The 23,484-nt window shown below is 39.4% G+C and overlaps 1 protein-coding gene across 1 annotated transcript; it reads left to right on the top strand.

The window, feature by feature from the left end:
• The first annotated feature begins 20,801 nt into the window (after positions 1-20,801).
• On the top strand, positions 20,802-23,096 carry LOC132396319 (plectin-like). The gene is made up of 2 exons (XM_059973835.1): positions 20,802-20,844; positions 21,123-23,096. The coding sequence occupies exon 2, from the start codon at positions 21,290-21,292 to the stop codon at positions 22,661-22,663; it is 1,374 nt and encodes a 457-aa protein (XP_059829818.1). The 5' UTR covers positions 20,802-20,844; positions 21,123-21,289; the 3' UTR covers positions 22,664-23,096.
• Positions 23,097-23,484: the final 388 nt, after the last annotated feature.

The raw sequence follows: 23,484 nt of genomic DNA, 5'->3' as shown, positions 1-23,484 counted from the left end.
ATGTTGATCTTGTATCCTGATAATTGACCATATTGTTCAAAGGATTGCATCAAATTAGGTAAAGAGTATGTTGGTAGTCCTAGATAGATCAAAATGTAATCCGCATAACAAGCCAATTTATGCTCTGTCCCTTTAATAGTAATTCCCCTGGATATCTTCATTTTGTCTGATGTATTGAGCTAATGGTTCCAGATATAGCATGAAGAGTAGTGATGACCATGCACAACCCTGTCTCGTGCCCCTTTCTAGGGTAAGACTATTTGATAAATATCCATGGATTTTAATCCTAGCAGTAGGATTGTCATATAGTGTCTGTATAGTTTTAATAATTGTGACTTGGAAACCAAATCTATGTAAAACTCTGTAAAGAAAATTCCAATTAACCAAATCAAATGCTTTTTCAGCATCTACGCTTATCACTATTGTTTCGATTTTATTTTTGTATATGATCCATAATGTGAAGTGTCCTTCGTATATTGTCTTGAGTCTGGCGCTGGGTTTAAAACCTGTCTAATCATTACGTATCAGTATGGGTAGAAAATCCTCTAATTGTTTGGCCATGATGGAGGTAAATAACCTATAATCTACATTAAGAATGGATATTGGTCTAAATGACCCGCATTCCATTTTATCCTTGCCTTCTTTCAGTATAGCTGAGATTATTGCTTCCTTCCAACTGGGTGGCATTTGTGCCTTTTTTTAGAGCCCAGTTCAGTGTGGGGAGTAAAACAGGAATTAACTCACTTTTAAGTTATTTGTACCACTCTGCCGTATACCCATCTGATCCTGGTGACTTGCTTAATTTAAGCCTACTAATTGCAGCTTTTAATTCAACTTCAGTTATGTCAACAGTCATCCTTCTATTTTGTTCTTCGCTTAAAGTGGATAACTCTAGAGAATTCAAGAAGGTGTCAATTTGGGTTATGCTTCCCCCTGGAACTTGGGAATATAGCTTTTTGTAAAACATTTCAAAAGCTTCCTGAATTTCACTTAGCTAACTTTTTATCATTTTCGTTCTTGGGTCCCTAATTCTATGAATTGTATTTTCTGCTATCTCCTTTTTCAGTTTCCACGCCAATACTTTCATAGATTTCGATCCACTTTCATAATGTCTCTGTTTCAGAAACATTGTTTTTCCTGATTTCTTGCGTAGCCAAATTATTTATTTCATTCCTAATTCTTTTAACTTCTCCTAATGTATCCTGTGCCAAATTCAATTTGTGTTTTTTTCTAGTTCCTTCAGTTTATTTTGTAATTCCTCTAATGTTTTATTCCTTACTTTTTCTTATATGAAGATATCACTATAATTTTCCCTCTTAAGACCGCCTTCAGAGTATCCCATAAAAAGGGAGGTGAAACCTCTCCATTATCATTAAATTCTAAGTAGAGACCAATTTCTTTTTTACTTTGTTCCCTAAAGTACGGATCATTGAGTAGACTTGAATTTAGTTTCCAAATGGTATTCTTTGGTTGTAGGTCAAAATCAACAGATAAATATATATCGGGGCATGGTCACTTACATCTGATGTCCCAATTCCACAGGTGTCTATTTTGTCTTTGTCTTTTCCAAATGTTATGAAATAGTCTATTTTTGTATATACAGAATGGGGAGCAGAATAATGAGTGTAATCCCTTCTGTTGGGGAAAAGGTCCCTCCATATATCAATTAAACCAACATCCTCAAAAAGTGTATTAACTTTCTTATGTAAAGATTTTGTTTCATAGGTTTTTCTATTGGAAGAGTCTAACTTTGGTTGTAATTATAAATTTAAGTCTCCCCCACATATCAGGAGACCTTCTGTTTCGGTTACCATAATATCAGTAGTTTTCTGAAAGAAACCAATATCACTTCCTGGGGGTGCATATATATTCAATAGAGTAACTGAATTACTATCTATATTCCCCCTTACCAGAATATATCTGCCTTCTTTATCTCCCATTTCGAATATTTTTTCAAAATTTAGCTTACTTGAGAGAAGAATAGCAACTCCTCTCCTATGTCCTGATTTATATGAGGAGAAAAACAGATTAGTGAAGCCCATTTTCTTTAGTTTTTTATGCTCATTATCACTTAAGTGAGTTTTCTGTAAATATACTACATGGGCTTGTTCTTTTTTTCATTTTGGATAAAATTCTCTTATGTTTCATTGGATTTAATAGCCTATTTACATTAAAAGAAATGAATTTTACCTTATCCTTAGCCATCTGTATTTATTTGTCAATGTATCATTGAAATTAGAATAAAACTTAATCGATCTACTCCCTGAACAGTTAAGAACCAAGAAACTCAAATAATAACAAAAATGGCAATGAACGTGTGATCCCAAGGCTGAGGTCTCTAGTAAATGACCATCCGTTGAGCTAGAGGAAATGTCTAGCTGTGGGGGATAACCCCTCCCATTTATGAGTTGAGGGCCCTCATTGCAGTATTCATAAAAGTCAGTGAACAAATCCATTACACAGAAAAGCTTTCCCTGTGTACTTCTCCTATATATATATATATACACACACACACACACACACAAATATATATACATGCATACACATATACACACACATACACATATATACATATACATACATATATACACACACACACACACACACATATATATATATACACACACACATTACACACATACACATATATGTACACATATAAATATATATATATATTCTCATTTTGGTGGGGAAAAGGAGTAAGTGAGCGAATAAAGAATAAAGAATAACAGCTAAGTAATATAAAATCCACATTATAATAAATATTTCTCTAGATGTACCATGTACCATGTACTTTTGCTTCTGTTTAGCTTCTCAACATTTTTAAAGTTAGCCAAACCTTATGGCTCTTCTGACAGGGGTGAGGATTGTCTTTGGGAAACTCCCAGTCTCTTCCTGATATGTTTCTCTCGGCTTCCTCCCATCTCTTGCTTTCTCGATTCGCGCACTATTTCCCAAGCCGAGCGAGACAATTCCTTAGCCAGGCTTTCTTTGGTTTTGGTCATGCTGACAGACAACCCTCTGGCCTTCATATCTGTAGTCGCCTCTTCCGCTGTCTGGTACAACTGCATCCCGTTGTCATAAAACACTCGAAGTTTAGCAGGGTACAGAGTTTGAAATCCAATCTTATTTTGCTTTAGTACTCGCTTTACTTCGGAGTATTCATTGCATTTCTGGAGAACCGTGGTGAGGGGTAATCTTGGTTGAAATATATTAATTTATCCTGTAAAAACACTCTCTTCTTACCCTAGGCCCTTCGTAGAATCTCCGCCTTGGTGCTGTACCGAAGGAATTTAATTTTAATTGATCATGGCTTTCTATCCCGGGTAGGTTTTGGGACTAACGTGCGGTGCGCTCTTTCGACTTCCAGCTTCATAGCCGGGGGAAGATCCAGCACATCCCACAGTAACTTTCCAAGAAACTCCGTCATAGATGAGCCCTCAGCTCCTTCAGGAACGTTGCAGATTCTGATATTTTTCTGCCGGGATCTTCCCTCCAGATCAAGCAGTTGACCTTCTTGGTGATGTATGATTTTTATTGTCTTGCTCAGTATCTGTTCCACGTTTTGAACGCGATCTTCCACCTTCTCAATGTGAATCTCTGAAACCGCTATTTTTTGATTAACGCTGGTGAGCTCTGCCTTAATATCACAGAGCTGCTGCTTTATATCTTTCTGGACCTCCATTAGTTCCTTCAGGATTTCGAAAATATTCACCGCTTCGTCTGAACGAGGCCCGGCGCCCGCCTCGCTCGCACGCGGTCGGGTCGGAGAGCCGCTCGTTGCACTCCTCTTCGATGCAGGCTCCGCAGTGTCGCTTTTTTTATTTCCATTCTTTTTCCCCATTCTTGCCCCTCTTATCTGTTCAAATACTTTCGAAAAATACTATACTTGATGGGTTAACGGGGCATAATACACGTTTTTCCGGAGGAGCTAGTGACTTAAGCTGCCATTCTCGACGATGACATCACCGGAAACCCCAATGCCTGTGTTTTAAGGTAGGACTGCTATTCAGCTTGTTTCTAACGACTAGATTGGTGTAACTTGCTCCACCTACCTGTCCTGATACCACACCGACTGTATAGAATCTAGTTGGTCTTGATTGCTAATTGGATGATGTAACTCATCTACTGACCACTCAACTAACCCATTGTCAGCTCAGACTGCCAATGGCCTACTCAGCCAATCATGGATCTGGTCAATCTATCCACAGCCCAACCAGCAACCGGTCCACTCAGACATGGCTCACTTAAACCATCCATAACACTCAGAAGACACAACCAACAACAGATGCTGAAATCTGGAGCTACAAGCAACGTAATGCAGAAACTCAGCAGCCCAAGCAGCCTCGGGGGGCTGAGGGAGGGGGAGAAGGAATGTTCATGCTTCAGTTTGAAAGCTAACATCAAGGCCTGAAACATGGAAAATTCATGGGCACTAGCCCCACCACTGAGAACATCTTCAAAAGGATGGTGCCTCAAGAAATTGGCATTTATCATGAAGGAACACACCATTCAGGCCCTCTTCTCCTTATTACCATAAGATAAGAGATACAGGAGACTGAAGATCCACACTCAGTGTTTTAGGAACAGCTTTGCCATTAGGTTTCTGAAGGGTCCATAAACTGATGAATACTAACTCACTACTTACCTACTTACCGATATTTAATTTATGGTGATTTATTATGCCTGCACTGTACTGCTGCCACAGAACAATACTTTTCAAGACTTGCATGAGTGACAATAAGCATGATTCTGATTCCCCTTAAGATGCTGTTCAATTCACTGAAATCCCCCAGCACATTGGTGTCTCTCTAGGTTTCGTTCACCCTGTTCTTTGCTCACTCAGACTCACATGGCCAATTCAGTGCTCCAATGGCCCACATAATCTACTCATTGTTCATTCAGCTCATCCACAGTTAGTCTGCCTATCAATGGCCACTCAGCCTACCCATTGTTCACCCTGGTGACCTGCACTTTCTGTGTTCCTCTGACTCCCATATTTCCACCCAAGTACTCTCTCCTGCTTTGTTCATCTTTCCACTCACTGCTCTGCACCCCCTTGTATCCACCTGCTCATCATTCCTCTCCCTGTTTTGTATCACCTATTTCCTATCATGTCTTGTCTTATCTTTCTTTCTCACATCTACAGATGGCCATCTTTCCCCTTCTCTCCCAGTCCTGATACACAACTTGACCCAAAGCATCAACCTTCACATTTGCCTTCATAGATGCTGCCTGATCTGTAGAATACTTCCAGCAGTTTATTGCAGTATTCAAACCGTCTTGTTTCTTCATTGTTCACTCAGATTGTCATAGGGTGATCACACTTCCAATGTCTCACTCCCATCAAGGAGCAGGCTCCAGGGACACAGACTCAAAAATAGTTACTTTCCACAAGCAGTTGACTGATAAACACCTCCACGCACTAACACACCCCACCACTGCTACTATATAATTTTCTTTTTATATATATAAAAGCTATCTAATGTACTTATAGTTATTGTGTTTTTTTTTATTTCAATGGATTCTAGTTAACAGGGTCAATCAGAGCAACTGTGTACTGGGGCAACTCTTAAAGAACAAAACTAATCAAGAAAGTAGCTGGGATTCCCTTTGATAATTTGGGACACTTTGACAATTAATTGGGACAGACTGTTTCCAAACAGTTTCTAACTAGTAAGGGTCCTGACGAAGGGTCTTCGCCTGAAATGTTGGCTGTATTTCCTATAGATGCTGCCTGTCCTGCTGTGTTCCAACAGCAGTTGAATTTCCAGCATCTGCAGATTTCCTTGTGTTTGAGTTTCTAACTAGTGTCAGTCTCATGCACTTGTGCAGCAGTTAGACATTACACCGTGCCTAGTGAACACGTTTTCTATAACAATTGTTGAACATGCTTGTGTTAAAAAACAGTGATTTGTGTCATTGATAGTTTGTGAAAAATAATCAGTAACACAATTCGGAACTGTGTTACTCACTAAGGTTTCAAGCATTCAGGCTTGGAGACACCAGAAACAGCTGGGGGTGAAAATGAAACAATTTCACTTCTTCAGCAAGTTAGAAACTATGAAGAATATGGTATCAACAATTATCTTGAATATTACAATGAAAATGATGATTTGGAGGATACAATTGTCAAAGAGAATGTATGAAGATGGTCCATTATCAACAATGATTTTGTTCATTTGTTGTATGTCCATCATATACAATGATGACAAGAAACCTGTGCGGGAGATTTTTTAAAGCAGAGAAAGCCATTGTACTGAGACAGTTCCACTCAACCTCTGAAATCCAGGTCTATTGGTACGAGAAGTCATACAACTGGGGTCTTCCTTTGTTGCAGTAGATGGCCATGAATTCTTCTGTGCCTTGTCATGTCCTTCACTCTCCATGGAGCACTTTAGGACCACCTTTCTGGCTGTTGGATCTCATCCACCCAGTCCACTGGAGCTGACTTTGCATATTAGGACAGGCATGTCCCTGCCTCACCAGAGTATGGGGTCCACTGGCAACCCTCACCTGACATAGTCTACCTATCAAAGCAGTGTTCCAGGGTGTGGCCACTGTCACATGTCACAGGTGAGAGCTGAATATCCAGGAGGGATCAAAAGTGACTGAGCTGCCCCAAACTGGACAGGACAAGCACCTTTGCCAGAGGTGCTATCCCTCCCTTGACACCCCATACATGCTTATGTTAATTTACAATAATTCAAAAAGAAAACAATTGTAGCATACACTGGTCGAATTCCTCCACCGAGAACTATTAGAAACCTATACACAGTTTTATAGTATGGTAGGGATATTTGCAGTGTTGTAATTTCTTCTGTGTTCATTTAAATACATAATTTCTAACTCAGTTAAATTTTAGCTTATCCTTATTATAACTTTTATACTATTTTCATGAAACTTCAGCTAATTGGGGCACTGGCTTCGTTTGGCCAAAATATACTCATCCCTATATGTCCTGATTAACCAATATACACTGTATTGCATTCTTTATTTTATTGTGTTTTTTGTACTGCATTGGATCTGAAGTAATAATTACTTTGTTCTCCCCTACACTTGTGTACTGGAAATGACATGAATCAATCTTGAATCATGACTGACCATTCAGGCCACGCCCCCTGAAATGAAGAAGGAAAAGAATTAATTATCAAATTAAATTGAAGCCACAAAGGAGTTAAAGCTGTGAGCTAATGTCACATTCCAGCTAAAGGGATAACAGCTGAGAACAGAAATCACTAGAGGTGAAGAAAGAAGTGCTCCTTGATCAGGTTGCTAAGTGCTTTGCTGCAGAACCTCCAACACTTTCCCTTGTGTGTATTGTCAATGGCTTTCAATGTTTCCCCTGCTCTCTGATTTAATCTCCATTTAACTTCCAGAACTGGTAAACAGACAAAGGGGAAGAGATAATGGCTCTTTTGAGTGCAGTTAACAGACTGAAAGAGGAATTATTCAGAAGTTTCTGAACACATAAGGCGCAATTTTATTATAATTTTTGCAGCATACATTATTGATCTAGTTTACCAGATTGCAAATACATGAGTTTAATATAATCTAATAAACATGGATGCAGATAATGTATGAGTCCACCTCCGGCCAAATTCTGAATACCAGACCCTGAAAAAATCTTTCACTCCTACATCAATGCCTAACACTTCTCTTCATCTCCATATTATTGGTAATTTTAGTGAATGGTTTTGTTCCTAACATTCACCTGCTTCATATCATTAACACATTCAATAGTTACCTTTCAAAGCTTCAATCTTACCTAGTTTGTGCAGGACTGTTGCACAGAAGAGTTCAAGAATATTGACAGGACTCAAGGGCCTAAGTCATAGGGGAGATTGGACTAGAAATGATTTTATTCCTTGGAGCATGGGAGAATGAGGTGTGACCTTGTAGAGGGCTGATCATGAGGTGATTGTACTTGGCTTTTCCAGTGTAAGGGAACTAAAAATGAGTGGGCATAGCTTGAAGGTGAGAGAGGAAAGACTTAAAAATGAGTTGTGGGAGGGGGCAACTTCTACAAGCAGCACCAGTGTTCAAGTGGAATGAGCTGTCAGAGGAAGTGGTTGAGGCAGATACAATTGAAACACTTACAAGACATTGACAGGTTCATGGATAGAAAATGTTCAGAGAGAGATGAGCCAAATGCACACAAACTGGTGCAGGAGGCCGGAGTTCAGACTTCTGGATCATTGGGACCTCCTCTGGGGAAGGAACGACTTGTACAATACGGGTGAGTTACACCAGAACACAAGGAGAACTAATATCCTTGCAGGTAAGTTTGCTAGAGCTGTTCAGGAGGGTTAAAACTAATTTGGCAAGCTGATGGGAACTAGAGTGTTAGGAGTGAGGATGGGGCTGTTGGTTTGAAAACAGAAGCCGTGTGTAATTAGACTGCTACCAAGGGCAGGCTGATGATGCAGTCAATGTAATGTGAAAGGGGGACAATATAAAAAAGGGTGATGAATACAGGACTGAAGATGTAATATTTGATTGCACATAGTATACAAAATAAAATAGATAAACAGTATGTATAAAGTGGACATCACGGAATCATGGCTAAAAGAAGATTACAGCTGGGAGCTTAACGTTCAAGGATACACACTATCAGAAGGACAGGCAGGGAGACAGAAGGGGCGGGGTGGCTCTGTTGGTATAAGTGAAATCAAATATTTAGAAATGTGTGACATAAGATTAGAAGGAGAATTGTTGTGGGTAGGTCTAGGGAAGTGCCAGAGTAAAAAGACACAGATGAAAGTTTTATGCAGGTTTCCAAACAGAAGCAGAGATGTAAATTACAAATTCCAATGGGAGATAGAAAATGCATGTCAAATGGGCAATGTTACAATAGGCATGGGAGATTTCAATATGCAGGTAAATTGGGAGAAAAAATCTCCTTATCTGCTTATCACCTCCCTCTGGTGCACCTTCCCCTATTCTTTTTTCCATGGACTTCTGTCCTCTCCCAAAAGATTCCCCCTTCGTCTAGCCTGTATCGCCTTCATTAATCAATTTCCTAGCTCTTTACTTTGCTCTCCACTCCCAGTTTCACCTATCACTTTGTGTTTCTTCCTCCCCCACCACAATTTCTTCCTCTGACTCCTCATCTTTATTTTCCAGTTTTGATGAAGGGTCTTTTCATGAAATGTCAGCTGTGCTTTTTCCATAGGTGCTTCTTGCATGCTGAGTTCTTTCAGCATTTTGTGTATGTTGTTTGGATTTCCAGCATCTGTAGATTTTCTCTTGATTTGGGAAAATTAGGTTGGTCCTGGATCCCTAGAGGAGGATTTTGTAGAATCCCTACAAGATAGCTTTTTAGAGCCGCTCATGATTGATCCCATTAGGAGATTAGCTATTCTGGATTCAGTGTTGTACAAAGAACAGGAATTGATGAGACAGTTTAAGACAAAGGAACCCTGAAGGCACAGTGATTGTAATATGATAGAATTCACCCTGCAATTTGAGAGGGAGAAGATAATGTCAGATGTATCAGTATGAGAGTGGAGTTAAGGGAATTACAAAGGCATGAGAGAGGAAGTGGCCAAATTTAATTGGAAGGGGACACTAACAGGGATGATAGCATAGAAGCAATGGCTGGAGTTTCTTGGAGCGATTTGGAAGGCACAAAATAGATATGTACATCCCGAATAAGAAGTACTCTAATGACAGAATACCATAACCATGGCTGACAAGGGAAGTCAAAGCCAGCATAAAAGCCAAAGAGAGGGCATATAATAAAACAAATATTACTGGGAAGTTAGTGGATTGGGAAGCTTTTAAAAACCAACAGAAGACAACTTAAAAGGTCATAAAGATGAAAGATGGAATACAAAGATAGGTTAACTAATAATATTAAAGAGGATATCAATAGTTTCTTCAGATATATAAAGACTAAAAGAGAGGACCACTGGAAAATTATGCTGGAGAGGTAATAATATGGGATGAGGAAATTGGGGTTGAACTGAGTAAGTATTTTGCATCAGTCTTCACTGTGGAAGGCACTAGCAGTATTCCAGAAGTTCAAGAATATCAGAGGACAGAAGAGAGTGAAGTTGCCATTATAACGGTGCAAGTACTCTGAAGGTAGATAAGTTACCTGGACCAGATGGTCTACACACCAGGGTTCTGAAAGAAGTAGCTGAAGAGATTATGGAGGCATTAGGGATGAACTTTCAAGAAACATGATTCCCCAGATCTGAAAATGGCAAATGTCACACCAGCCTTTAAGAAAGGAAGGAGGCAGAATAAAGGAAATTATAGGCCAGTAAAGCTGACCTCAGTGGTTGGGGTCAATTATTAAGGATGAGTTTTCAGGGTACTTGGAGGCCATGATAAAATAGGGCAAAGTCACCATGATTTCCTTAAGAAAAAATGCTGCCTGACAAATCTGTTGGTGTTCTTTGAAGGAATAACAAGCACAATAGTAAAAGGAGAATTGGTGGATGTTGAGCACTTGGGTTTTCAGAAGGCTGTTGATAAGGTACCATGCATGAAGCTGTTTAACAAGTTAAGAAAGATACTAGCATGGATAGACCATTGGCTGATTGTCAGGAGGCAAAGACTGGGAATAATGGGAGCCTTTTCTGACTGGCTGCCAATGACTGCTGTTGTTCCACAAGGGTCTGTGTTTGGACCAATTATTTTCATGTTATATGTCAATTACTTGGATGATGGAATTGATGGCTTTGTTGCAAAGCCTGTAGACAATATGAAACTAGATGGAGGGGCAAGTAGTTTTGAAGAAGTAGGGAGGCCACAGAAGGACGTACACAGATTAGAAGAATGGATAAAGAAGTGGCAAATGGAATACAGTGTCAGGAAGTGTATGGCTGTGCACTTTGGTAGAAGAAATAAAAATGTAGTCTATTTTCTAAATAGAGAGTAAATTTTAAAAAAATGAGGGTCAAAAGGACTTGCAAGTCCTCATGCAAGATTCACTGAAGATTAGTTTTCAGGTTGTGTCAGTGGAGAAGAAAGCAAATGCAATTTTAGCATTCCTTTCAAGACGGCAAGAATATAAAAGCAAAGATGGAATTTTGAGGCTTTACGAGGCACTGGTGAGGCCTCACTTGGAGCATCGTGTTCAGATTTGGGTCCTTTATCTAAGAAAGGATGTGCTGGCATTGGAGAGGGTTTAAAGGAGGTTCACAAAAATGATTCTGGGATTGAGGCATATTTAATAGCTCTGGGTCTGTACTTACTGGAATTCACAATAATGGTGGGGGGTGGTTCTCTGAAACCTATCAAATACTGAAAAGTCTCGATAGAGTGGATGTGGAGAGGATGCTTCTTCTGGTGGGGGAGTCTTGAACCAGGTGACACTGCCTCAGTATACAGGAACATTCATTTAGAACAGAGATGAAGAGAAATTTATTTAGCCAGAGAGCAGAGAATTTGTGAAAATCATTACCACAGCTGGCTGTGTGGGCCATGCCATTGGGTATATTTAAGGCAGAGGATGACAGATTCTTGATTAGTCAGGGCATGAAAGGGTTACAGGGAGAGGGCAGGAGATTGGGGCTGAGAGGGAAATGGATCAGCCATGGTGAAATGGCAGAGTAGACTCAATGGGCCAAATGGTCTAATTTGGCTCCTATGATTTACGGTCTTAAGGTCTAAATGGGACTAGCTTAAATGAATATTGTAGTGGCATAGACAATTTGGGTCATAGGTCCTGTTTCCATGTTGTATGACTGTAAATGTTTTGTCTTACCATTTGGTTTATACTGTATGTAAAATCTAAAAATGACTTTCCTTTTGGTTTATATGTAAAGGCCAAATATTCGAATTTATAATGCACCCAAAATTTTTTGCATTGAATGTGATCAGATCTTCATATAGTTGGCCATATTTCTGAAGGCTTTGGGCCACCTTTAACCCACCACGCAATTTCCTACTCTCAAATTGAGCAGTTTCACTTTAATTGGCTAATCCAATGTAGAAAATGAGAGCTTTAATACAAGTAATGTCCATCATTAGTTAAATTTTTTGATAAATAATCTTGATTGCAAGAAGAACATTGAACTAGAAACCAGTGCACCTCGCAAAAGTCTAAAAAAGGTAAAGCAAAGATGACAATTTTTCTCCCATTACTGCAATCACAGTTGTTTTTTTGTGATCTAAAATTCAACAAAGTGAACACCTCAGCTGTAAGCTCTTGTTAAAAAAGTCAATTTACTAAGAAATTAAATAGTAGGCTCTTAGGAAATTAATCCATGACTCTAAATGTCTTTATAAGTCATTTTCAGTGACGTCAACTCAGATTACTGTCAGATGGAGGCATAGGCATTCTAATTAAAAATAATAATTTTTTGGGAAAATAATCTTCTGCTACATTATTAAAACTGCACCAAATTGTCAGTCTTAAGTACATCAAAGAATATTCTTCAGTGTAAAATAAGAAAACAATTATAGTCTATTATGAGTTTATGCTGAGTCATGGAGAATTTCATGTCTGGGATCTAAGAAGTTGAGTTGCAAATTATACTATCAATTTAGAGCAAATTCAAGTTCAATTTGCAACTGTTTGGCTGAGTGCATTTAAAGCAAAAATTCTACTCCACAGTATCGCAGGATAGTAATATTATACCATTTTCCAGGCTATATATTGGGTTCTGTTATCATTATAAAACCTAGATCTTCCTGGCAAATTTTCCCCTTAGATACACCGTTATTCCACACAACGTATGCCCTACAATTTATGCACTTGCTTTAAATATCTTCAGAAGAGAGTCTACCTACAAACATTTTATTTATTTATCTTGTGCCTAAATTTCTTCCAAAATTCCAGGATAATATAAAAAAGAGTAGCAATTCTTTTTCTGTTTAGCTGCACTGTGTGTTGTATTACTTGTTAAATTATATAAAAATCATGTAAAACACTAATAGATGAGTTCATCAAATTGAAATTGTGGATCAACTTAAGACAGCACTTTCTCCACTCAAATATTAATGCAGTTTGCTTGACTGAAGCAGAACATTATGAGCACTTAAATTATTCATTGATCTTATAACAGCCTATCCAGATGACTTTCATTTCCTTGAAATCTCTATTGTCACAGTTAGTCAGGCAGCAATGGCATAGTTGTGCAGCTCCTACTTGCAGCAAATAAAGCTACATGCTAGTTTCCATATCAGTCGACATCTGCCTGAGCCTCAGTCTTATTAGGCTACATTTGAATAAGCATTCTGATTAACCCGATATGAAAGGTGAAGGGCTTACTGAATTAGAACACAATGACTATGCTGCATCTTAATTATTGATACTTCTGTTGGTGCCGCAGACCTTTGATGAGGAACATGCTTTTCACAGTAACCAAGTCTAATCTCCTTGGCTTGTATTATTACCAACAAAAAATACAAGATATTTCTTAAATTAATGACTTGTCAAATTTTAAGACAGCAATTTCTGATGGGGCATTTCTTGGGACAGAGAACAAAACTCAAAGAAAATGTCCTCTGATTTTTCTCGCAGTTTTACTATAAAATTGGGAGCATTAGTTTAAAGATAAATTGAGCCTATTAAAGCAAATCCCAGAGGGAGATTGTGACCTGCTTTTAGCCTATCAGCATAATGAATGTTAAATTTGATGATATTGTTTTAAGTACACTATTATTCCTTTCTTAACCAAGAAACACTAATGGCATTTTTTGTGTGAGTGAGCTTATTTTTGACCAAAGCATTAAATATCAAGTTTGTTTAAGTTTGTGAGGTGAATCATGCCCATTGAAAAAGAGGGTGAAGGTGAACTGCTTGGTGAACATTTGCCAAAGAAAATGCAGCTTACAATACGGACTTGACATGGCCTTGTCTAAAATTAATCTTCCTCTCTTAAACTGCTGCATTGTGACATTCTTTCAGCAGGATTAAAATATAAAAGCAAGTTTGCAAAGCTGAGCCTTTGTAAGGCATTGGACAACCTGACTTCAGTGGTTGGCAAGATGCTGGAGTCCATTATCAAGGTTGAAATTTCAAGGTACTTTGAGCTACATGATAACAAAAACCAAAGTCAGCATGGTTTCCTTAAGGGGAAATCTGTTGGAATTCTTTGAGAAAATAACAGACACATTAGGCAAAGGAGAGTCAGTCGATGTTCTTTACTTGGGTAATCAGAAGACATTTGACAAGGTGCCACCCATAAGGCTACTTAACAACAGTCCGTGGTGTTACAGGAAAGATACAAGCATGGATAGAAGATTGGCTGATTGGCAGCAGGCAAAGAGTCTGAATAAAGGGGGACTATACTGGTTGGCTGCCAGTGATAAGTGGTGTTCCGCACTGACAACTTCTGTGGTTAACCAAATTGGTGGCTTTGTGGCCAAGTTTACAGATGATACAAAGATAGGTGGAGGGGCAGGTAGTGTTGAGAAAGCAGGGAGTTTCCAGAAGGGCTTGTACCAGTTGGGAGAACGGGCAAAGAAGCGGCAGATGGATAATAGTGTAGGGAAGTGTACGGTCATAGAGTATTTTCTAAATGGGGAAAAAATTCAAAAACATTGAGTCAGTGGTAAGGAAGGTAAATGCAATGTTAACATTTATTTTGAGTGGACTAAAATGAAAGAGCAAGGATGTGATACTGAGTCTTTGTAAGGCATTGGTCAGACCACACTTGGAGTAAACTGAATGATTTTGAGACCCTTATCTAAAAGATTTGTTGGCATTGTAGAGGGTCCAGAGGACACTTATGAGAATGAAATGGTTAACATAAGGAACTTTTGGTGGCATTCATTGGAGTTTAGAAAAAATGAGAGGGGATCCCCTTGAAATCTTTTGAATATTGAAAGATAGGGTGGACTTGGAAAGGCTGTTTCCTATAGTGGATGAGTCTCAGATCAGAGGGCACAGCCTCAATATAGAAGGATGTTCCTTAGGCACAGAGTTAAGGAAGAATTTCTTTAGCCGAGGTGGGCAGGGTGAATCTGTGGAAATCATTGCCACAGATGGCTGTTGAGACCAAGTATTTTGGATATAATTAAAGTGGAGGTTAATAGATTCTTTATTAGTAAGACTGACAAAATTTACAGGAAAATGAAGGAAGATGGAACTGAAAAGGATAATAAACCAGCCGTTAGAATGAGCCAAGTAGCCTAATTCTACTCCTATGTCGTATGGTCTTGTAGCTGGTGGAGAGACCACTCCAACAAACATCCACCAGAAACATTGTCAACATGCTATTGCTGGTTATTTACTTATGCTTGTTGGAACAGATCTGGAACTGATCATGGTTGCTCTGGCTGTTTTATTCTGCATTCACCTGCAAGGAATAATGTGACAGTTACTGATCAATTTCTTTTATTGTTGTGCATAAGTATAATGGGATACAGATACAATGAGAATAACTTACATGCAGTTGCATTGCAGACATGTAGGTACAGATAGCCTAAAGAACATAAATTGGATAAGACTGTGAAGGAAAAGACTGCATGCAAAATATAACACACACAATTAGAGTCAAGGCCGTGGTAGTATGAGAAGTGTTTGGAAGTGTTCCATTGTTGAGGTAGGATTAGGGTTGTGCTGGTCAGTTCAAGATTGCTGTCAGAAATTAGCTGTTCCTGAACCTGGTGATTTGGGATTGCAGACTTCTGTTCCGAAAGGCATCATTTATAACCATCAAGATTGAGTATATGTTTAATTCAAACCAATTCAACATTGCATTCAGGTTTATTGTGAAGCTGATACAAATTGCTTTTTGACACATATTAAGTTTACATTATTGAAATCTTCAATGCTTATGCAGTACTTTTCTACTCATTCTGGTTTGGAAGGTTATGTGCAGTTTAGAGTTTTTGGGTCATATTGCTATATAAGAGGAGAAAGGGCCCTTCAGTCCAACTTATCCATGCCAAGCAAGATCTCTATCCAAACTATTAGCATCTGCCTGCATAATGATCATACTCCTCCAAACTTTTCTCATCCATGTATCTGTTTGAAGGTCTCTTAAATGTTGTAATTTCACCTGCCTCCACCACTTCCTCAGGCAGCTCTTTCTAGATAACCACAACTTGCAGGACTTGCTCCTCAGGACCCTTTTAAATCTTACTCCTTTCACTTTAAACCTATGCCCACTAGATTTTTATCCCGCTACCTTAGAGAAAAGATGGCATTTTTTAAAATCCTATCTACACTAATATGTTTGCTACAGGGGATTCATGCTTCACTCTTGCAATATTGCAAATTATCCCTAGTTAAACTGCATTAAAACATGATTACTATTTTCATTGATCATGATGTTTGCTCTTGAGTGAGTTCTATGGTTGTTAATGGCATTATTTGACAGAAATGCATCCTCAGGTGTTGTACATCACTTGGAGAACAAGCCACTGAAAAACAGACTTTGACAGAAAGCATTAATGACTTTGAATGGGATCGTTCATTTACTGTGCTTTGTAAATCTGCTTCTTTTATTCTGTTTATTAACTAAAACACCCACAGGCAAAGTTTGTGTTCAACATATTGAAATTTTCGGCTACAGTTATCAGCAATGAAAAATATGCCTTCCTAATGAGAGAAACCCTCATAGGGATTTTACTGTGGACCATTTATTCCATTTGTTTTATCAATATATATTCTATCAGGCACAATTTTTAAACTTCAAATCCAAGTCCCCTCTGATTTATAGTGCAATTTTTGATTGGTGCTGTGTTTGAAGTGATGTGGGATGTTATTAGAAAGAAAATAAGAAAGAGATTCCCTTTATTTAGCATACTTCATATCCTCTGGATATTTCAAAATGTTTTCACAGTCAAGAGGGCAGTTTAAAATTTTAGTCATGGCTATTTTTTTTTGATAAATAGGCAATTAGTTCAACAAATGAGTCATAGAGTCAACACAAACTGTTTTGATGATGTTGGTTAGAAACAGAATCATTACAGTTTGCAAAGAGGTCATCTAGCCCATCAATTCCCTATTTTCTAACTGTGTCCTTCTGTCAATACCAGTCTCCAGTATAGTATAATATTGCATGTTTTTCCTTCATTCTCAGTCAGGTTCTCCACTGGAAGTGATGATTGAGTTTATTTTCACTATCCTACAATAGAGAGAGAGAGAGTGACTGAGTGAGAGTGAGAGAGAGAAAGTGCCATGATGAATTAGTGGAGCAGATGCAATGGGCCAAATGGCCTAATTTTGTCCTTCTATCTTAATGTCTTTTCCACTACAATGTCTCCTAGGGGGTGTACCTGCTTTGCCAGATAAGGAACCAACATAGTTGGACTACTAGTCTATGACTAGTGCTGTGCTCCATGCCCCATTCTCCATCCAAAACTACTTTTACTGGTTAGAGCATTGAGCTTGCATCTCTCGAAATCTTTTATGTTCACCTGTGATGCATAAGCAAACTCCATTTCCATAATTCCAGTTGTGAGTCACTGCATACGTTCTTTTTAAAATTTTTATTATTCTTTTAAGTTTCTACAATGCAACAAAAACAGTAAAAAATAGATTTATACAGTGCAAAACAAATGTATCAAATGTACAGTTCATAACAGTTAAGGAAAAGTAGAATCGTATAACATTAGTTACCGCCCCACCCTCCCACAACTCCAAGCCAACCTTACGATATATAGAAAAGTTAATCAGAACTTTTATTACCACAGAGCTGTATTTATAAAAAGAAGGTATATTGTCTACTACCTGAGCTATAATATGTTTACACATAAAAAAAAACTTAAATCTTAACCGAAAGAAGCTGGAAGTAAGGGATTTAAATGTGAAAGAAAAAAGGAGGGATACATATGTTCTTAGTACTTTTTTCAATTCTTTGATTTTTTTGACCATGCTGTCTTTTCCATAATTTAATCTGTGAATACATTTGCACGATGTTCCGTAATAGTCATGTTGGAGTGGCTTTTAATGCAACAAATTCTGATGACAATTGTATGACATTCATGAGATCTTTTACTAGTTCTTGATTGGGGATCCAATATGTAAGAAATCCTAATTGTCTCCATAAGTTTCCAAAATCATGAACAACTCCAAAGGCATATTGGGAATCAGTGTAGATATTCCTTCTGACAACTTTCAAGCAGAGGTTTCAGTTCTGCTTGTTGCGCAGAGGTGCCAAGAGCCTAATGCCAGTGCTTCAATTTCAGAAACAACAGTCCATCCAGGCATTTGAATTGCTTACACAATTGCTGAGGAGCTATGAAAGTGTAGAATTAGATCTCTGGCAGCGTGATAACCAACAAGACACTGTTTGTCTCTATGTTCTTAAGTTGAGACTCCCATCATGTGTTTCTTGTTGACATATAGGATAAATGGTTTATCTGTATCAGGGATTCTTAATGCAAGTGCAGTGTACAGTGCTGTCTTTAAAGTTGGAAATGCTTTTCGTTAAGAGTCAGAAGGTCATCTGAGCAGATAGTTGAGTAGTTGCACAAAAATTGATAGACCTGCCACTAGAGGGATTAGCTTGACAATACATTGATTAGCTACCCAGAGAGCCACTGATAGTCTCCTTTCATAGATTCCACCTTCAGTACAATGTGTCTTCACTCCCTTGGTCTTTATTGGACAAGCTGTGACATGGCTGCCAATCTTATTGTTTCATCACTGTCATCCGCACTAGATGTTTATTAGAGGCTGTTGTAAAGCCCATGTCACATCCATCCTGTAGTTCTTCGGAATCTGAATGATGTCACTTTCTTGGAGTGCTGTCCAACATAGGCTGGAATTCCGTGGAGTATGGGTACAGTCATTGTCTCGGAGCGCTGTCTGATGTAGGTTTGGTTTCCCAAGAGGTATCACTGGCACCATCACTGGTAGTATCTCCAGAAGCACCACTGGCAAGACTGTCCCCTTGAAGTCGCTGCAGAGCCTTTTAATGTTGCTTCAGTCTGATTTAAAACTCCATATACTGCACTTCAATTCAATTATACTTAACATGTTACTTCTTTGTTCATTCGGTTAATGCATTCACTCGCACATTTGATCAAATTGATCATGTGTTCTTATCTTTAACTCACACGTTCCCAGTTTTTCTTTTCCCTCCTGATATTCTCTGGATCTTATCGCATGCCTCCTTAATAAACTTAACATTGCTGGTATACTTCATCTGCATTTTTAATAATGTTACCAAATTGAGATGTTTTTTTTATTCAGGTACAAGCTTGGCTTCACGACCTTGGACACTTTTAAATGTAAGTATTTTCTATTACTTTGTCCACAATCTCAAAATATTGTTAGATTGCAACCAAAATTTTTATAAATTATCCTGAAACCAAAGTTTTCTTTCAAAACCCACTGGTTTATATAGTACTGTATTTGTCAACGTGGAGTGGAGAGTTGGTTTGTAAATCTGGTGGGAGCAAAGTATATTGGGAATAGTGAGAGTGGAGGGCTGTGTGAGGGGTATGGGACAGGTGGCAGAGAAGGAGTGTCTGGAGTAGGATGGATGGTGGTGTGGGTGCTGACACCAAGCAAAATCATTCGATTTCAAGCAATTGGTTGATTGATCATTACAGAATGTCTCTCTGGTGCTTTCCACTTCCTTCCCTTTCCCTTCCCCTTTTCCTAACCAAGATTCCCCTCTCTGCACCCTCTTCCCACTCCTAGTCCACAATAGAGACTCATATCAGAATCAGGTTTATCATCACTCACATATGTCATGACATTTGTTTTTTTTGCAGCAGGAGTACAGTGCAATATAGAAAATTACTACATCACCCATCACCATGCAATTCTTAGAAACCCCAGCTATGTATATGCACCCAAGTCTTTTGCAGTGTGCTGTATTTAATTATTCTTTTGTACGTCACTGGCTTGCATGTATTCAAGAATTTTTATACCCCACCAACTTGCATGTATTTAATTTTTACAAATCTGTTTTCTTCAAAATAGCGATGTAGTTGTTTCCTCACTCCTACTTCCATCCCATGGTGTAATGAAGATAGAACTAATTGCTTCTCTCAGACTACTTGGAATTAGAGAAAGCACTTACCTCTTTTCAAGATTAGGTGCTAAAAAATTTCGACATCAGTTGGGATTCTTTCAAGTCCTTGAATCTTTGCCACCATCCTGCCAACTATGCCAAGTTTGTTAGATTCTGATGGTTTTGTCCAAGTTTTTTTTCAGAAGCCAAAACAAAAATGTTATAAAACTTGTTGCTTCATGATCGCTTAATTAAGCACTAATGGAACAAAGAGAATTGGAAATAAATAGCAACTGGAATCTAGCAGGGGAAGGGAAAAAGTAGTAGAAATGGCAGGACAATGTACTGACGAAGAGTCTCGGCCCGAAACGTCAACAGCACTTCTCCCTATAGATGCTGCCTGACATGCTGCGTTCCACCAGCATTTTGTGTGTGCTGCTAAGTCAATGTGTTCAGCTCTTTCTTGTACCTTGAAAAACATCTACACAGTCTGATCTGCAAACACGAGGAAATCTGCAGATGCTGGAAATTGAAACAACAACACACACAAAATGCTGGTGGAACACCGCAGGCCAGGCAGCATCTATAGGAGAAGCACTGTGGATGTTTCGGGCTGAGACCCTTCGTCAGGGCTAACTGAAAGGAAAGATAGTAAGAGATTTAAAAGTAGTGGGGGGGAGGGGGAAATGCAAAATGATAGGTGTGCTGTCTTTACGACAGTTATTTAGTTTATAATATTTTCGCTTAGTAATTCATTCAATAGTATTTTCTAGTTAGAATTAGAAGTGTTTAAAGTATATTCATTGCATGTAAAATATATCGGCATGTGATGACGTCACATCCGGTTTCGCCGCGTCTTGTGGGAAAACACCGGTTTGAAATTAGCGCGAGGGTGGGGGCTTTCCACGAGGCACACCTGAGCAGAAGCAGTTTTGCAGGCATGAGAAATCACAGTGAGAGCAACGCTGTAAGTTAATAGATAATCGATATATTGAACTAAGATATTAATGCTGATCCTGTTAGAGGTAACGACGGTAGATAATGTTTATGCTTTCGTTAGTTAAAGAGTCGCGGATAGTTTGCATGGAAGTGTATTTAAAGTAGTCAATGGAGCAGGTAACCTCTCCCTGTATACTGCACCTTAGTGTAATGTAGTTATAGTCACCTTTGCAAGTATTTACACTTGAAATGTGATATTAAGGAAGGAACAAATACTGTATCAATCTTGTATTGTTTTATCAACAGTTTTCACCATATGTTAATGTGAAGAGTGAACAGTAAATGGTTAATCTTACTGCGATCTGGTTCTTATTAACTGTGGTTTATCCGGACGTTAAATTCGGCGTTTCGTTACACCCGAAGGAGAACGTTACAGTGAAAAAGCGGCATTATCAGGTGTTTCAAGTGCTGCAATGTCAGCTCAATCCAGCATCAAGTCGACGCCGCCCAGCGACAAGGGCAGTAAACCGACATCAAGTAAGCCCACCCAGGCGTTATCAGGTGTTCCAAGTGCTGCAATGTCAGCTCGATCCGGGATCAAGTCGATGGCGCCCAGCAACAAGGGCAGTAGAACGACATCAAGTAAGTCCACACAGGCAAGAGCCAAGGCAGAAGCCGCCAAGGTGCGACTGCATTACGCCAAACAAGAGGCAGTTTTGAAAATGAAACTGGCCACCAAAGAAGCCGAAAGGGCCGCCAGACAAAGAGAAGAGGCTGCCAGAGAAAGAGAAGAGGCTGCCAGACAAAGAGAAGAGGCCGCCAGAGAAGCCGAAACCCAGTTGGAAATGACAAAAATATCGACAGAGTTGCATGTGCTGCAGCTAGAAGGAGAAGGAGAAGCTGCCAGGGTGGAAGCAGAGTACATAGAAGAAGCTGAAGGGTCGCGTGATCTGACCGAAACAAGTTCTGCTTTGGAAAGGACCAGACTGGAACGCACGAGCGACTATGTACAATATCAAGCAGACAGGCAGGCTTGTCTCCCCTCTCCATACCTATTCGATAACTTCCCCAGCTACGAGGAACCTCAGAGAGTCACGATTGCATCACATCCATACGAGGAAGGAAATTTACCCTCACGGCTCCGTGATGAAGTCAAGAATGAAAGAACCGACAACGCTCCTTCACCCCCACAACAGGACGGCGGGGAGGGAGAGGTTCACTCCAGGACAACAATTGTCAGCTCGAACTGTACAGAAGTTTGCGGTCAAACTCAGTCAAGCCGTTCTTGTTCCGAGATCTGCCTCACTGAGGTGTACCCTAAAGAAGCACAACAAGACATTACCAAGCGTAAAGTAACCGACGAGACGCTAGGTCAGTCAGTTTTCGTTCAAACCGAGGACGGAAACAAACTTGCACAATCAGCTCAAGATACCATTTCTTTAAAACCCAAAGACACCAAGGTCTTCAGAGATGAAGCAAATAATGGGGTTGCCCCATTGCCAATCAGAGAACCACGCCAGCGCTCACCAGATAACAAAGAGCAGGCAGTCAAACGGTTCACATCCTTACGGAAAACCTGGAAAAGGAAACCTGAGATACAGCAACGCACCCGATTGGCCCACGAGGTACTGTGCACCCTAATGGCAGAGGTCACAGCCATTATAAACGCACAATCATTCCTACCTGTGTCTTCTGACCCAGAAAACCCCTTTATACTTTCGCCATCAACGCTCCTTACGCAGAAGGCAGGAGCACCTCCTCCACCAGGAGACTTCTCAGACAAGGATTTGTACACAAAGCAATGGAGACAAGTCCAGGCTCTGGCAAATCAGTTCTGGCCTCGCTAGAGACAAAAATATCTACCTTCGTTGCAACAGAGACGAAAGTGGACAGAACCCCGCAGGAATCTTCAAGTCGGAGACCTAGTCCTGCTCAGGGACAAGCAGATCACCCGCAACAGCTGGCCAATGGCCAGAATCACTGCTACATTCCCTAGCGAGGATGGACATGTCAGGAAGATCGAATTGAAGACTACCGACCAAGGCGATGTGAAAATTTACCAAAGGCCAGTTACAGAAGTTATTCTACTTCTACCCAATGACTGATTAAGAGACTAAGTTTTGTACTCTGCTCATTGTGACCTTACGAAGGTCAAGCGGGGAGTGTGCTGTCTTTACGACAGTTATTTAGTTTATAATATTTTCGCTTAGTAATTCATTCAATAGTATTTTCTAGTTAGAATTAGAAGTGTTTAAAGTATATTCATTGCATGTAAAATATATCGGCATGTGATGACGTCACATCCGGTTTCGCCGCGTCTTGTGGGAAAACACCGGTTTGAAATTAGCGCGAGGGTGGGGGCTTTCCACGAGGCTCACCTGAGCAGAAGCAGTTTTGCAGGCATGAGAAATCACAGTGAGAGCAACGCTGTAAGTTAATAGATAATCGATATATTGAACTAAGATATTAATGCTGATCCTGTTAGAGGTAACGACGGTAGATAATGTTTATGCTTTCGTTAGTTAAAGAGTCGCGGATAGTTTGCATGGAAGTGTATTTAAAGTAGTCAATGGAGCAGGTAACCTCTCCCTGTATACTGCACCTTAGTGTAATGTAGTTATAGTCACCTTTGCAAGTATTTACACTTGAAATGTGATATTAAGGAAGG

The sequence above is a fragment of the Hypanus sabinus genome, chromosome 7 (assembly GCF_030144855.1).
Source record: "Hypanus sabinus isolate sHypSab1 chromosome 7, sHypSab1.hap1, whole genome shotgun sequence".
NCBI lineage: Eukaryota > Metazoa > Chordata > Chondrichthyes > Myliobatiformes > Dasyatidae > Hypanus > Hypanus sabinus.
This window is presented reverse-complemented; position numbering and strand designations above follow the sequence as displayed.

Coding starts and splice junctions, on each gene's coding strand:
- LOC132396319 (XM_059973835.1), top strand. CDS start 21,290: ATGTCAGCTCAATCCAGCATCAAGTCGACGCCGCCCAGCGACAAGGGC.